At 38.4% G+C, this 16520-nt stretch overlaps 1 protein-coding gene across 1 annotated transcript; it reads left to right on the top strand.

The window, feature by feature from the left end:
- The first annotated feature begins 2059 nt into the window (after positions 1 to 2059).
- Positions 2060 to 13588, top strand: LOC139737921 (calcineurin B homologous protein 1-like). The gene is made up of 5 exons (XM_071648588.1): positions 2060 to 2212; positions 3734 to 3806; positions 8123 to 8319; positions 11073 to 11257; positions 13358 to 13588. Exons 1-5 carry the CDS (start codon positions 2146 to 2148, stop codon positions 13409 to 13411), a joined length of 576 nt encoding a protein of 191 aa, XP_071504689.1. The 5' UTR covers positions 2060 to 2145; the 3' UTR covers positions 13412 to 13588.
- Positions 13589 to 16520: the final 2932 nt, after the last annotated feature.

Below are 16520 nucleotides of genomic sequence, written 5' to 3'. Positions count from 1 at the left end.
TTATTTCGCGTATTCAGTACAAGGTCTAATTAGGTAGTGGTGGAGTGTGTGGGAGGGGGATGCCCCCTCCCGCTTGACGGAGCTTTTGCGTTTTTAGAAATGAAATAAAGCGATCTGAAGTACACTTTTTGTAGAAAATTCGGAAATTGTCATTCCCTATAATAGGGAACCAAGCAATGAGAAGGTGGCAAGATACCTCTCCCATATTCGAGGGTTGGAATATGGTTGGAATATTTGGAAATTTGTCAATCCGAGAAGTGTATAGCAAGTCTGTGGAGATGACAAAGCACGAGGATGTGGGAGGTGATGAGCCCTATCAATATTCTCCCTCCCTCACGAGGGAGATTCTGCATTCTATGATTGCAGTTAAACATTCTGGTGCGCTGCACATTTTGTGGCAATTTGGAAAATTGTCTGTAATCTTCAAAGTGCAGCCATAGTCTATACAGGTATGCATGGGGGGGGGGGGGATCAGGGAGAAGGCGTGGGAAAGTGCTATACGAAAGTACTCTATGCGCTGTTATTTTCGCGTATAGATATTTTCGCGAATGACGAGATCATAGACATTATCGCGAGATGCTGTTTTCGCGTATCGACGCCGACGCTTACGTTATAGCGCATGGAGACATTTTCGCGTGTTGTTAAATTCGCGATATAACTGTGATTCGCGAAATTCGCGAAAATAGACCCTCACGAAAATAACAGCTTATATATACAGAAGTATCCCCATCCTTCCCGTACGAGGGAGTCTTTGAGATATCTTGTATACGCATATCAAATGGTGGAATATTTGGGAAATTGTCCAAAAAAAAAAGTTTTTCTGTTTCTATGGGGAACTGAGCGAGGAAAGGGTTGATATATGGGATATTCCCTTGTAAATGAGGTGGGGAACTTTTGAGTTTTCGGAATTTCAGTGATAGGTCTTGTGCACTCAGATTTTGACAATCTGAAAAGTGTATAACTAAGGCTAGGGGAATTACCTAGGACACAGAGGGCGGGAGGGGGGGGGGTTGGAGGGGGTCTGCAAGTATATTTTATACCCCTCCAAGCAAGAGAGATTTTGCATTTTTTTTTTAATTGAAATTCAACAATCTGGTGCACACGTTGACAGAAATATCGAAAAACAAATGATAAGATCTCACACGTACTTGATAAAAGGTTGAAAGGGGGACCCGTGTCATGGGGATACAGTATAATGCCTATAAAAACACGCAATTTTTCATTTTTCCGCCTTCCAAATCCCCGATCCAAATCTCAGGGGCCCCGGAGGCGACCGCCCCCATCGCCCCCTCCCCCTTTTTGGCTACGCCGGTGTTTGCAATTAAAACTGCTAAAATCAACGAAAATAATTATAAAATATGAGATATTATTGATTGGAACATCAGGAATATTCTTTCTTATGTTTTAAGTGAGTATCACTGGGAAGCCATTATACCCCACATTATTTACTCTTTATGATGATAAACTTAATTCAATTCAATTTCAATTCAATCAAAAAAAAACACCCAATTTTTTAAAGTTTATACCCCACTTTGAAATCAAACTCTATAAATATCAAATGATATGTTTTACATTAAATAGGCCTATCATATTCTGTAAGTAAAATACTTTTTTGCGTAATCTGTTTGTTCGGTCTGACACTTTTCTGGAAAAGACAATTGTTTAAGAGTAGGCCTATGAACACTATAAAGAGTAGTCGTCGGTTCAATAATACGTTTGAGTTCTGAGAGTGGAGGTATAAGCTGTTCTTTTCGCGTACAGATTATTATTTTCGGGAATGAGGAGGTCTCGGACATTTTTGCGAGATGTTGTTCAAGTGCGAATTGAAACCGAGGCTATCGTAAGTGTACTAGTACAGTATTAGCGCATGCATTTGGCGACATTTTTCGCGGTCCAACAGTGATTTACACGCAAATGAACGCAAGAGTGAAAAACGGGTTCACACCGAATGCACACGAAGAATCGATAGCGCGGATCGTTCTGTGCAACATCAAAATATTGCCCGCAACTTCAACTCGATGTACCGTAGTGGTAAACTAAAGGCAATTGTACTCTTGAGACGACCGGGCAGGGGACATTTTCGTCACGGATTAAAAGTTGACTGTAACATTGTATAATTGAATAGTTAATTCCACGATTTTCATCATGGGTTCTAGAACGTCTTCCCTTCTACAACAAGAAGAAATCGACCAAATTCAACAAGAAACTGGATGTATGTATAACACGAATTCTCAGATATGAATTATCACCACTGTCCTGATCACTTGCATGTTTTATTGCAGCTGCCAGCCGCTCGGCGCACGGCTCCCGTAGGCATCGTACGGGGTACATGTACATGTACGTTGTTTGTTGGTTCGTTCGATCGTCGATTCGGTTTCTGTGACTGACTTGTCAATGGAGCTGGAGGGTGATATCCGTGTTCGCTTTACGGAAGTTCCGGGGTCGTTGCGATTGTACAGTATGATAGGCCTAAAACAGCACATGTACATGTTGTATGTTCGGTGGCAGTACTTGACTTCCAAGGCAACGCCAATGTAGACGTCTATTCTTATCAAAAATAATGTGCAGTTATTTGATCTCGAAGGCTAGATGTTCTAGCTAGAGTCGAGAGAGGGATCTACAATGTAACAAGTAACGTTAAAAACTAAACAGTTAGAAATCTAGATCTAACTTTTCACCACAGGACATAGGGTTGTGTAACGTTAGACTGTATCGAGTAGACATCATTTATTAAATAATGTGTAAATTTACTGTAGACATCTAACATCTATTTACATGGTTGCAGATTTTACACACTGACTTATTACACTTTGTGACAGGTAGGCCCCCCTATTTAAATTTATGTCGTTACACTGTCAGGACTAGACAGAAAAATCCATCTGTCTGGAGATTTTTACTTGTATAAAAACATTTTTTACCCCCGCCAAGGCACGAGGTTATGTTTTCCGAAATGCTCAGCGTTGGTTTGTTTGTTTGTTTGTTTGTCCGTGTGCAAAATAAATCAAAAAATTCTAAACGGATATATTGGATCAAACTTGCACAAACGGGAAAGGTTTAGAATGACACAAGTAACAGATGATTCAATTTTGGTCGTAATTCGGGGAATTGACATTGCATCCACAAACACATCCATTCAAGATAATTCTCTCTGAGATGACATGCACAGAAATTACTTAATAATACTGGGACAGACAAGTACATATAAATGCAAAGCACGAATTGGAGCCAGTCGGAAAACAATCCATGACTGCGTCTATGCAGGAACACATTCAGACTAGAACGTGTGTGATATGTTGAGAATTTACATGAAAACATTGAATTAAGCAAATTGATTGATGTTTTATCACAAATTAGAACAAATTATCTCCTATCTTGATTTCTTGCTGACTGATGTTGAGATTGTTAAGTCATTTTAGAGATCCTATGTTATAAATACATTCACTTGACTACAAAGTATCTCATGTGGCATTAATTCAGATCCTACAGTATGGTGGCAAGTTTGATACCAAATGTATATTTGTAAGTTTCATGATCTCTGTATTAAATACTTCTGGCAGTGAATTTCTCCACACATTTGTTGGATGTTCCAAGTAGCATTCATTTGCTTTCAGTCATTTGCGCTATACTGAGTACAGGTAAGTTAAGATTTCCTTCAAATGACTGTCATTCATTGCCACACAACAGTAACTAATCATCATCAGCCAACTTTGCTTCATGCGTTTGTCCCTTACAGTTTCACCGAAGCAGATTGTTCGGTTGTACAGCCGCTTCACCAATCTAGACAAGAGTGACAGTGGTTTTTTGAGGTGAGTAATATCCCTCTGGCTTTGATATGTGGCACACTTGTAATCCATAGTGGAGATTTGATATCGTTAGTGGAGCCAAAAGAAATAACTAGTACTCTTTGTAATGGTTTCTTTTACAGTAGCCTATTGGGTACAGATAATTATGTAATACGTGTTTTATCTTAAGGATTTATGCTGATCATATAACAAGCAAAGTCCAAGAGGTTGAGACTTGTGTGGTTTGATTTGGGTAAGCTCTGGTGAAGGTCAAAGGTCCATGTGAAAGTTTGAAATCTTGACATTTGGCAGAACTATATTGTAATAAAATGTCACAATTAATGCAAATTCTGACAGAGTATTGTATGAAAGGTGATTTTTAGTTTGAGTACTTGTAACTAAAGCTCAAAGATCAAGACTTGCTGTATTCCTTCACTGTTTAAAACATAAACCATGGAGCTTCTAATCAGACTCCATTCCAGTCCAGTTTTCAATCCTGTGACAGGAAAATGACAAGAAACTGTTTGCACTGTGAAGACTCATTGAATGTTGTGACATACACTTTGTAGGACAGGTGGCATTATTCAAAGAGAAACAAAGACAAAAGTCATAAGTTTACATAAAATGTTGATCTGATTCAATATAAACTCAAATTCTTTTGTACTTCTGACAAGGTGAAAGTTTGCATTCATATGTAACGATATGAACTATACAATATTGCATCTTCCTGTCAAATATTGTTTTTTCTTTTCTGTAGCTGAGAGTTACACTTTAGTTGCACCAACTACTGTACATGCCATACTCCTTCTTTTCAATGCAGACTCTATGGTAATGATGATATACAAAGCATAGACAGCTTGCATCAGTTTGTTTGGTAGAGCTGTACTACTAAATACACAAACCTGTGATCTGATGTGTGATAGCCTATCACTTTGTACATCCTGGAAGAGTGGGAATACGGAATATAAAAAGCAAACATATTATCCAGGAAATAAGGTGAAATACAGTGCAGGTGTTGGTGACTTATCATATTATACCACAAGTGTGCAGTGTCACTCTGTCAAAATACAACATGTAAAGCCTTCATCATGCTATTTCTTGCAACTCTTCATTATGCACATCAAACTAGCGAAAGTAGACTCTGATGTAGCTAGCATGCCTGTGATTATGATTGTATTGGGCAGTGTAATGCAGCCTCTTATCTTTGGAGATTGCAAAGGAACAACATTGTAGTAGATTATATTCCCATTTCAGCTTGCAGACAAATCATCTAAATGCAGTATCTTATGAAACTACTAACAGTTTTAAGGTCAGAAATTGTTTGTGAAAAACTAAAACTTCAGTACACTTTCCATCTGGAGCAATTCTATTTTTTAGTGTCAGTAAAAAAAAAAAACACCTCCTCTCTTCCGATTTCCCCCTCGCACCAAAAAGAATTACCTCTTTGCTTTTTGTACATGAGGAGAATCAATGTTGTACCCATGTGGACAGATATATATAGTTGAATGAATGAAGTAAATAATTAAAAATTAAAAAAAAAAGAGATAGTAGGCTGATCTAGATATTAATGCCTACCAAGAGTCTGCAGGCAAAAGTGGAGTGCACAACCACACATTGCCATATTAATATCTTTCTTTTTGCATCAAAAAGTCCATCTTCCAGAGGCATATTATTTTTTTTTTTTGAAGCCCAAAGTAGGAAAAAAAAACCCAAAACACTGCCCATTCGTTTGAATCACTGCAATTTTACTTGTACCTATATTGGAAGGAAGATCCTCTGTAACTCCCTGTGTACATCATAGCCTCAAACCATTCTGTCTACTCGGGAAAGCTACTTCCAGAGTTTCAGATGTTTCTGACAGAAAGACAACATACTTCAACATGCACAATGCTTTGTAGTGATGTCAGCAAAAAGCAGATGGAACAGCCACTGAAAATATGTCGTTAAACTTTCTCAGGTTCTCCTTGATTCTGTAGCAAGTGAAGTTAAAAAAAAACCAAAAACAGTGATTTTACATGCCTGGTAGTACCATGCCAACAGATGAAAAAAAAGAAAAAAAAACCAAAACAGAGAGACTATTTCAGGATCAAGTAATAGAAATAGTGTGTGTGTGTGTGTTGGGGGGGGGGGGGGGGGGAGGTGGATGAATATGTTTGTGTGAGATCACAGAACAAAGAGTGCCTTCCAGAGCAGAGTGACCTGTAGACAATACATATTGTATGTACTATAATTTCCTGCTTCAGCCATGCAAGAAATATATTTTTCTGCAAAAAGAGTGCCACTGTTTGTGGTCAAAACAGGAACTTCACGTACACTCAACCATAGACAGCAAGTGCTTTGTCATTCTACATGTATCAGGGGAGTCAATGAAGCCACAGAATGAGGAAGTAACTGTGAGAAGAAAATCATGTATGTCCTCTGTCAATTAGATTAGTAGACATGTTTGACATTCTATTTACAATGTCAGCACAATTGAGGAACTCAATTTCTGTTTTCAAAGAAGGTACAAATACATACTTTGTATAAGTTTTACTTTTTGTCAGTATGTTTTCTCTGAAGTTCTTTCTTCTGTTTGTGTTTCATTCAGGCTGACCATTCACTGTAAACAAAGAAAAAAAAAATGATGATGTGTGAGCACATCAGGAATGTAAGCAATATTATATGTAACGTACTGTATTAGCTTCTTTTTTTGTACCTTGCTATGCTATAACACAATGACAGACTAATTTGGTACCTTTTTCCTTATTTAACATACAAAAGGATGGAGTCTTTCGGAGGGGGGGGGGGGGGAGTGAATATTAGGCAGAAACATGGAAAAGCCGAACAAACTAAATAAAGATCCACATCTCAGAAAGTCACATTTAACTTTCATTTCAGCGCATTGTTTGATTCAAAGACCAGACAAAGTTCATGTGCTATGATACATCCTGTCTATACACCTACACTAGCATTCATAGAAAACCCACCAGTTTATTGAGGTCCAACCGTTCTGGATTGTATAGATTGTCTTTTCTCTTTCCTTTCATGCAGTATTGCAATGTACTAGATTACTGTAAAGATGGAGTGTTAAGAGAGTTTCCTCACAGTCCAACAATATTTTGGCAAAGCTGGAAAACAAACTCAGAATGTGTTGTATTCATGGTAAATTGACATTTCAGTTCAGTAGTTTTTGCAGGTATTTCGTTGTTGTCCCACCCATTGAAATCTAGGGTCAAGATTTCCAGCAGTGTGCTAGTGGGTCTGTTTTGTTTCTGTGATTTTGGTCATGGAAGCCATTGGAAGGGTAGGCCTATTCATACCATACCCACCGTGATTATTGAACTGGTCACATAGATTGGTGGTCACTGATTATATATGATAATTGCCACGTATGATACTGCTATGCAGTGCTCAACCTCCACCCGAAAAAAGCAAAAGCAAAAACAAAACAAAAACAAATGAAACAAAACTAAAGTCTGTACAGCTGCATGTTGCATTGGCACTTCCATTTTAAAGCACATTTATGAGCTTTTTTGTTGATCCTGTGAAAAGACGCTAAACAAATGAGGGAAGATGATGGAGATAATGTGTACTGACCAGATCTGGACTGATCATGACTAAACTCTCAAGTGGAGATGAGGTCATAGAAATGGAGGTTTAGTACAAATGCATCATACTTTTTTTGTTGTTGTTGATGTAACGCATGTTGAGCAATAACAACCATGGTAAAATGCAACTTTAGATATGAGTGCCTTTAAATCAATGCTATATCTAATTACCAGATACCAGAGCAGATTGTCCTAAAATTTGATTTAAAACACAAGCTATTCTGGTGTCACTGGCCATGTATACAATGTAGATTAATTGTGTGATAATGTTGGTGGGCAACAGAGATTGGGATGACATTATCCAGAGCTAGACACTAACTCTTTTTTCTCAGGTGGCCCATATAGGCTACTAGAATCTTTAAGTATAAAATTTTGATTGAGATGTGGTTTCAGGTTTCTAACCTTTTTGTGATATAATGAAAAACATCTTACAAAATATTAAAGAGCATGAAACTATAAAGATGAATTCAAAGTTTATTTGATGAAAATTGTTTTTAAAATGTCTGAGATATCCACAAACAGAGGTCCTAGTAAAAGGTGAGACCTACCTTTAATAAGGACCAATTTGTTTGACTTTTATTTTATATCTCAGCCAGTTAAAAAAAAAAAAAAAGTTTTCATCAAATAAACAATTCCTCTAGAATTGTATGCTCTTTCAGTGGTTCCTCATTATCTTGCAAATAGATACAATCTGAATCCCCATTGCAACCAAAACTGTGGCATCCCTTTAATTCCACTCTCCTGTCTCTTCAGAGTGGAGGACTTGTACCGCATCCCGGAGCTGGTCATCAATCCCCTGGGGGAGCGCATCATCCAGACGTTCTTCGCCGGCAGCGAGTCGGATCAGATCAACTTTCGGCAGTTCATGCGCACCCTGGCCCTCTTCAGGCCGTACAAGAAGAAGAGGGATGGCGAGGAGGCCCTCAATACCCGCCACAACAAGCTGAACTGTGAGTCAGTGAATTCTTCCATGACATATCCCTGGGTCTGATATAGGCAAATTCTCCTTTTATCAAGTAATGCCAGAAGAGAAGAAGAAGAACAAAACGACAACAAAAAGATTTGAGAGTGAATCAATATTTCTGAATTTTACAACTTGTGAGATTATGGCCTCTCAATATAAAAATATGCAATGTTTATCATGACACAAGCAGGAAATTACCAATCTTTTTCCTTAAAAAGGAATTCTACTTTCTCATTTCATTAATGTTCTCGATTTTGAATGGAAACACTTTCAACATTACCTTACAAGTCCCAGTTCACAAAATATAAAAAACCTGCAGCAGGGTTCGTCCTCCCATGTCGAAATTCAACCACGTGCAAAACCATAGGTTTTACATGTAGCAGGCAGTCTAATTTTGGGTGGCGTTATGGTCAAATTATGGATGGCTTGCTTTTTGGCATATCAGGTATGCAGTAGATGTGCCTACAGAGGATTGTGTGAGAAATTTGTAATTGATGTTATGTGAAGAAAGGGGGGCAATTTAGATTGTGATGGATACAACAAGTATGATATGTAGTATGAGGACTTCAGCTCACAAGGGGTCTCTACTTGAATCGTTATCAAGATGCAGAAAAGAAGGCAAGGGTATTTTTTTTCTGCTCAAGTCTCTCTGAAAAATCACCTTTATTTTCATCAAGCATAACATGGTTGATTTGTCAGGTACAAAAGCGACTCGAGTGAAAATTGTCCAAGAGGCCTGGGAGCTAGGAGATGTGGAGAATAGGAAAGAATAAGGGTTGGGCCTAGCAGAGAGGAACAGCAAGAATGGGAGATCATAAGAAATGGGATCGGGTTACTCATAATGGAAGTGATTTGCAGTAATGTGAGGAGTAACAAAAGTTTTGTTTGTCACAGAGAGAGAAAGGGGGGGGGGGGGCTGGAGCAAAGGAGTTGATTCACACAAAGCTGAACAAAGCAAGAAGATCTTTCTTACTTTTTACCTTTCTCTCTACTTTGTCATTTTTGTTGTTCTGTTCTCCCCTTCCTTTCTCTGATGAAATCAAGCAGAAAGAAAAAAAAATATGTGTACAGTATGTCCCCCAAAAATATTTTTGCATTGATAACTTCCAAATGATTAAACAGTCTGAATGCTATTTCAGGGTCTAAAAATATAACATCTTACCTATATTTTGCAGAAACTCCGTTCAATTTGGTTAAGTGGTCACAGAGAAATGTGAATCGCTGTGAAGCATGTCATGGATGCGATTCTTCTAAGTTTAGCACTTGGGTGGTCTTGGAACTGCATATCAATGTGTGAACACAATGGACAGAACTTGGAGGAAAGGGATTCCGGACATGCTCTACAAAAATCCTCATTTCTCTTTGACCACTGAAGCAAATTGGATGGGGTTTTCTGCAAGACGTGGGTAATAAGTTATAGTTTCATACGCTGAAATTGTATTTGGATTGATACACTATTTTTAAAGTTATCATTGTGGAGGGTCCCGTTGTAATTTTTTTGGGGACATACGGTATACTGGTATATATCTTTCTTCTGATGCCCCTGGCTTCATATTACTCGACAGGCAAATGATTACCTTGACTGCTCCTTATAAAGAGATGAGAATCAGTGACCACATACACAAAATGGACCATTAAAGCTCTTTTGAAAGAGAAAAAACAGCAATGACAAAAAAAGCCTGAATGAATGTTTTATTTTTGCACACTGCATCGATAAATGGTAAGGATGTAATCCATCACTATCAGTGAAACTACTGAATCACATGCACAAATTTACACCAGCCGTTTTGATTTTTCGCTGAATTTTCCATCCAAAATTGGTGTAATTATACCCCCGCCAAACGAAGTTTGAAGGGGGTATATAGGAATCAGCGGACGGTCGGGCGGTCGGGCGGTCGGTCCGTTGCAAATCTTGCGTCGCGAACTACTTCCTCAGTTTTCAACCGATTCCCATAAAACTTGGCACAGATGTGTGCCTTGGGTTGTAGATGTGCAAGACATATTTTTTGACAGTACCCAAAAGTACGTTGCCATGGTAACGGCATATTATGGGCAAAAATGGGTACAAATCTTGCGTCGCGAACTCCTCCCACAGTTTGTGATCAATTTTTATGAAATTAGGTACAGATGTTCATCTGAATATGTTAATGTGCAAGACACATATTTCCGCAGTGGCAAAAAGTGCGTTGCCATGGTAACGGCATGTTATTGGTAAAATATAGGGCAAAATGCTTCATGGCAAAACTGCTTCATCGGTGTTCTTCCAATTCTCATGGAATTCATATTGAATGTTTGTCTTAGGATATAGGTCAGCATGACACATTTCTTGACAGTGACAAAAAGTATGTTGCCATGGTAACAGCTCACATATTATGAGCCAAAATGATGGAAAATTTTGTGTTGCAAACTACTTCCTCAGTTTTTGCCCAATTTCCATGAAACTTGGTACAGATGTGTGCCTTTGGTTGTAGATGTGCAAGATGCATTTTTCGACAGTACCCGAAAGTACGTTGCCATGGTAACGGCATATTAATGGCAGAAGATCAAGGAAAGATCTTGCGGATTTAACTACTCCCTCAGTTTTTTGACCAAAGCTTATGAAATGTTGTTTTGACCAAAGCTTATGAAATGTTGTTTGGCGGGGGTATAACCAGTCGCTGTAGCGACATTTCTAGTTAATATCTTGCTGAACAGGAATCTTTTTTCTCATTTTCACTCATGAATGATTGTCTGCTACAGTTGCCTTCAAGATGTATGATGTCGACAGCGACGGCAAGATTGCTCGCGACGAGCTGCTTGTGCTGCTTCACATGATGGTGGGCTCGAATATCACAGAGGAGCAGCTGAGCGCCATCGCAGACAGGACCATCACGGAGGCAGACCTGGATAACGACGGCCAGATTTCATTCGAAGAGTTCGAGAGTGTAAGTCAGTGCTGTCCTTCCTGAGAGGGGGTTAACCGTTAATGTTTACAAACAGAGCGAATTTTAGGTTTCATCATGGTTTGTAAACAGTTGCAATCAAATTCGAAAAGTTTTTACTGTTGCAAACATTTTTTTTTTCATGTTCAAAATTTCTTTGCGCCAACAAAAACTGTTTGCGACAATGAAAAGTATTTGCGAATTTGTTCATGTTTACAAACTTGATTGCTGAGTTTACAAACCCTGACGAAACCTAAAATTTGCCACATTCACAGACATAAACGCTCAGTTTGATACCCCCTGTGATACCTCCTAAAATACCCGGTACTCTGATCTCCTGGATCCACAACTCTGTGTGGCATTGGCTCAAAGCCATGACTTTGTATGGGGTGTGAAAGGAAGGCCATGCTCAATTTGTGAGACCCAATCAGAGGATGTATTATTATCCTCACGTTTTCATGCTTTTGGTCTGTTTATGGAGCAGTCATTTTGATGTCTTCTAACTTCACACCTTTGCCCGAAGCTAAAACATAAATCACCTGTATCGTGTTTCCCGTCCTCTGCCTTAACTAGTTCCCATTGTGGTGATTGTAGTGTAAGCATGGTACAGTATTCATCGCATAATCGGGACAGGTTGGGAGTAGCAAACACGGCCCCTTTAAGCGGGGTGCCCGATTTCGCGATGAGCACTCACCATACACTAACGGCATACGACATGGAGTGCACACACACACACATATAAATACTGACGTACTGTACATGTACATGAATACACAACCGCGCTACCCCTCGGCGCGACCCTCTAGCTCATTCACAACTGAGGAAGATTGTGACGTACCCACAGATCACAGTGTATTGAAAGTTGAAACACTCAGAGACGCGACGAGGAATTTGGACTTTGCCCTCAAAGTGTATGACTGAGATTAAACAACGTACACTGCCTGAGCTGTGTGAGCGAGGCATGTGTTTTATTGGATGTGAGTAGGAATTGCAAGCGAGCACATGGCTTTGCTTATGTAGGGGAGAAGAATGTTCGCGAAAGCATGTGTTTCGCAATGGCATGGATACTTATACAAGGCGCTTTCGTGGCTATGCATGTACGTGTACTTGATGGACGGAGGTCAAAACACACCAGTCCGAAGCTTGCTTTGTAAGTTTGATGTAAACGACAACTGTTAGGGAATCTTTGAAATATTGTTGTGATACTTTGGTAGATTTTTTTGGGTAAAATATCAACAAAATCAAAGATCGCTTGAAGAAAAATTGTCCCGTTTATCAGAGGTCCCCGCCCGATTATCCAGTGAAAATAACATGCATTGGAAATGTTTCTGGGAAGCGTATGTCATTTAAGCGAGGTTCCCGATTATCAGATGCCCGATCATGCGATGAATACTGTATTGCCAAAAGCTCAGACCTGTGCTACAGGAAACATAAATCCCATGGTGTCTGTTACTTTGGAAACAAAAGAAAAAAAAAAGGACAAAGAATTGAGCAGAACAGATGAAAGAATTTTCCAACCTCCACTAATGAAGAATCTTTTATTGTCTATTGTTGATTATGATTATATCTGGCATTTCACCAGACTTCAGGATCCTTCCTTTGTACTGTAACAGATATATTTGTGTCAATCAAACACCTGCAATAGCTTGGGCTTAACGTTGGTTGACATGCATGACTTCGATGTTCCTCATTTGTCCATACTGTCTCGTCACTGATGTGTAACATTTCAAATTTGAGCCTTCCTCCATGTATGATCTCCCTAATCACTGAGAGTTTAAGCTGCCATTGCACTCCCGTTATAACGAACATGGTTGTAACAAAATTCAGGTTACAACAAATACAAATTCAGGCTGCAACATTATCTGCTCTATGTATTTTTATTGTTTAATTGTTCAGTTATTACGAAATTTCGATATAACGAAAGAAAACAGCTGGTCCCGCGAACTTTGTTAACTTATAACAGGAGTCCACTGTATGTCTATATTAAACAAATTTCCTCAAAAGTTAGTATTGTGATAAATATTGATGCCAGTGATGTCTTTTTGTTATTCTGTAATGATATGGATTTTTTTCTTCTTTTGTTTTCCTTGCTCTGTTCATCAGGCACTAGAAAAGGCAGAGGTTGAACACATGATGAGCATTCGCTTCCTGAACTAGTATGTCTATGGGGAATCCCTGTGGGAATGGCAGTGCACCACACCTGACTTTTCATTTTCATGATGATCTATTTTTTTTAATGTCATCAAGCCGCCGGACAAAGTCATTGCCAGCATTTGCTGGAAGATCGCTGATTTTTGCATTGCCCTCTTGCCCACTGAACTTTGCGCAGAATAAACAGGAGATCAGAAGTGATGGTCAGTGGTTATTTTCCAGAGTCATCCTCTAGGGTGCGGTCACTGTGATTCCAAGCTTCCTACTTTAAAATCAGAACAAAGGGACTGCAGTGTGCCGTCATGCACATCTTCATTTTGGAACGTTCCAATAACCGGGTTCTCTAATACCGTTACACGCACAGAGCTGTAAAGCTGCTTTGTGTGGTCGTATGATGATTTGTGTAACGTTGTTTGCAATTGATGGCATGTTGAGAAACTTAAATTAATTGTTTTTCGATATAAATGTCAATTACGCATGTAGTGCAACTCATTGTCAGTATTGTTAACGGTTTTTGAAGGATTGTGATGAAGAGTGACATACAGTACAAAAAACCTGCATGAAATATTTCTACAGTGTCATGCAGAATTTATTACTTTACGTCATGTAAATCAAGTGTCAAGATTTGTGTTTTTACTGTCTTATTTCAATAAAGATGGAAAGTGTGGTAATCCTTTGTATATATACATATTTATATATGGCAAAAAAGAAGAAGAAAGAAATTCTGTGACATATATGAAAACATGTGGATTATAGTGCTTTATAGCAAATTTATTGCTCTGGACGTCGTTGCAATGCAGTTTTGTTTTTGTTTTTGTTTAGCTCAGTTTGGCTAAACAACAACCTATCATAGAGCTGCACTTTGGATGAATATCATGACTGTAATCCTGAGCACAGATTTGTCACTTGCATATCAGAATATATGATGAGTATTTTTATGATTACGTATATTTTAAACTCTTATGTCTTCAAATGCTTATATATTACATACATCTTCTAATAAGTAATTACTAATAAAGATCTAGTCATATGGAAGTAACAGGGTGCTAAATGTATTAGAAATATCACAGGAATCATTTGAGATAAAAATAAGGCTAAGTTAAGCCATCATGTAATGTAGTGACAGGAATGCTCACATTTTTCAGAGTACTTTGCGCAATTTTGGTCGTATTTGTAAGCATGCTTTCTGAAAATGTGTAGTGACAAGAGGGGAATGTTGGCACAGACAGGATTATATTTCAGTGAGAAAGAGAAAACTACACATGCACAGCCAATATAAAGGTGTGAGGTGTGATTTATGTACATGTGGGAATACTGTTGACCAAAATTCATACAGTTGTGCTGAAAAAAAACACATGTAGACATAGAAGGGGGAGGATGGCACACTAGTGTCGATGTGATGTACCGTCAACCAAACATCGGCAGAACTGTCTAGTTTCCCCGATTCTGCCCCTGAAAATTGAATATCTCTCCACCTCCTGATGCAGGTGGTTCAGCCGGTAGGGTATCTGCCCTGCAATCATATGTTTCGGGTTCAAAGCCCAGTGAATCTTGCCAAGCAATGCTGCGCATTATCATGCTTTCCTCTCTTGTGATAAGAGGCAAAACACTCTGTCCCTCGAATAGGACATGCAATGCAGGTCCTTTATGTGAGAGAGTCACAACCCATGCACATAACAGATCCTGCTTCATTCATTCATTGCAAAGAACAGGGTGCAAAACATGGAGAACTGATGTGCATAAATACACACAGCCCAGTCAATCAGTACGAGTATGATAATACACCAGATGGTGGACTGCACCCCAATTCGAAGAAAAAGCCCACCTGATTTAAGAATCCATTTTGCTCATTGAGATGCCCAGTAATCTTTATGACATCTCCCGAATTTTTATATGGGAATGTTGTCAGCCCTGCATTAAAGGTGCAAGATCATTTCATGTTACAGTTCATGCTCCAGGTGTTAACAGTGCAAATGTCATTTAATTCAAAAGAAGAAAAAAATTGTAAGTTTTAGGAACTGCTCTTTGGTTCTGCCATATATGGAGTACCTTTTGGTTTTTGCTTAGTTTCAATTCAACAAAGATGAGTTGCTCACTCGTAGCATGGCTAGTGTCAAATTCACCTTCTGCACAAACTCCTTCTCTTGTTCATTTGACTGAATTGATAAAATCTATCTCATGTACAACTTTGACTCAAGATTTTGATAAGAAAGTTGAGTAATCATAAAAGATGATGAAAGTACACAAAACATTCCATTTGAGTTAGACTCATAGAGGTGTAAGTCAGTCCATTTCATACAACTCTGGCCACTAAAATCTTACAGGCCAACAGATTTTTCGATTTATGCTTACCCTGGTTATGTGTTGATATGAACATATGTTGTATTTTTCTTAGATAAAGATTTTACATCGACCATCATTCCTTGGGTAGAGAAATCAATGCTTAAAAGTAGGGTAGTTAAAACTTTATTGAAATTTGATAACTTTTTACTCTGCTCCAGTTATGAGCCATGCATATACCAAGTCAATTTAACAGTTTACCTTTCTGTTACATGAGATGTTTCGAAAATGCTTTGAGTATGAGCAAGCCATAGTGTAATACTTCCTAGCCAGGTAACAAGGATATTTTGGAGATCTATATCACTTTTTGTTTTAGAATTAGTATGTCAGAGAATTATGTTGCACATCGGTTGAGCATGTTAACTCTCAAATGAGAAATCAGTAATTTTGATCAATATAGGGTATCTGAAATATGTTATATTATTTTTTTTTCTTCTGTCAAGCTTTATAATATCTTCATGTGCCATTAGTGACTTTTGGGGAAAGTCTCTGTAAAACTTGTCTGAAACTTTAATGTGATACATCTGATTTGTATTTATTTTCCGAATGAATGATTATGCAATAGGTACAAATAGTTATATACCTTGGTGTAAAGGATTGATGAATAAATCATGAGTAAGTAAATCTAATCGACTTGGCAGGAAACTGTGCATGTCAAAAGTTGATCAGAATGAACCACATGGAATGATATAACATGAGCTGGTGTTACATCTATTGAGGACACTGCAATGAACCATTTATTTCATTGCACATCTCTGCAAAATGTGAACAGAAA

The sequence above is a fragment of the Diadema antillarum genome, unplaced genomic scaffold (assembly GCF_040938485.1).
Source record: "Diadema antillarum isolate AM-2024a unplaced genomic scaffold, OU_Dant_1.0 seq00000715_RagTag, whole genome shotgun sequence".
Classification (NCBI taxonomy): domain Eukaryota; kingdom Metazoa; phylum Echinodermata; class Echinoidea; order Diadematoida; family Diadematidae; genus Diadema; species Diadema antillarum.
The sequence above is the reverse complement of the archived record's forward strand: the minus strand, read 5'-3'. Positions and strand labels throughout refer to the sequence as shown.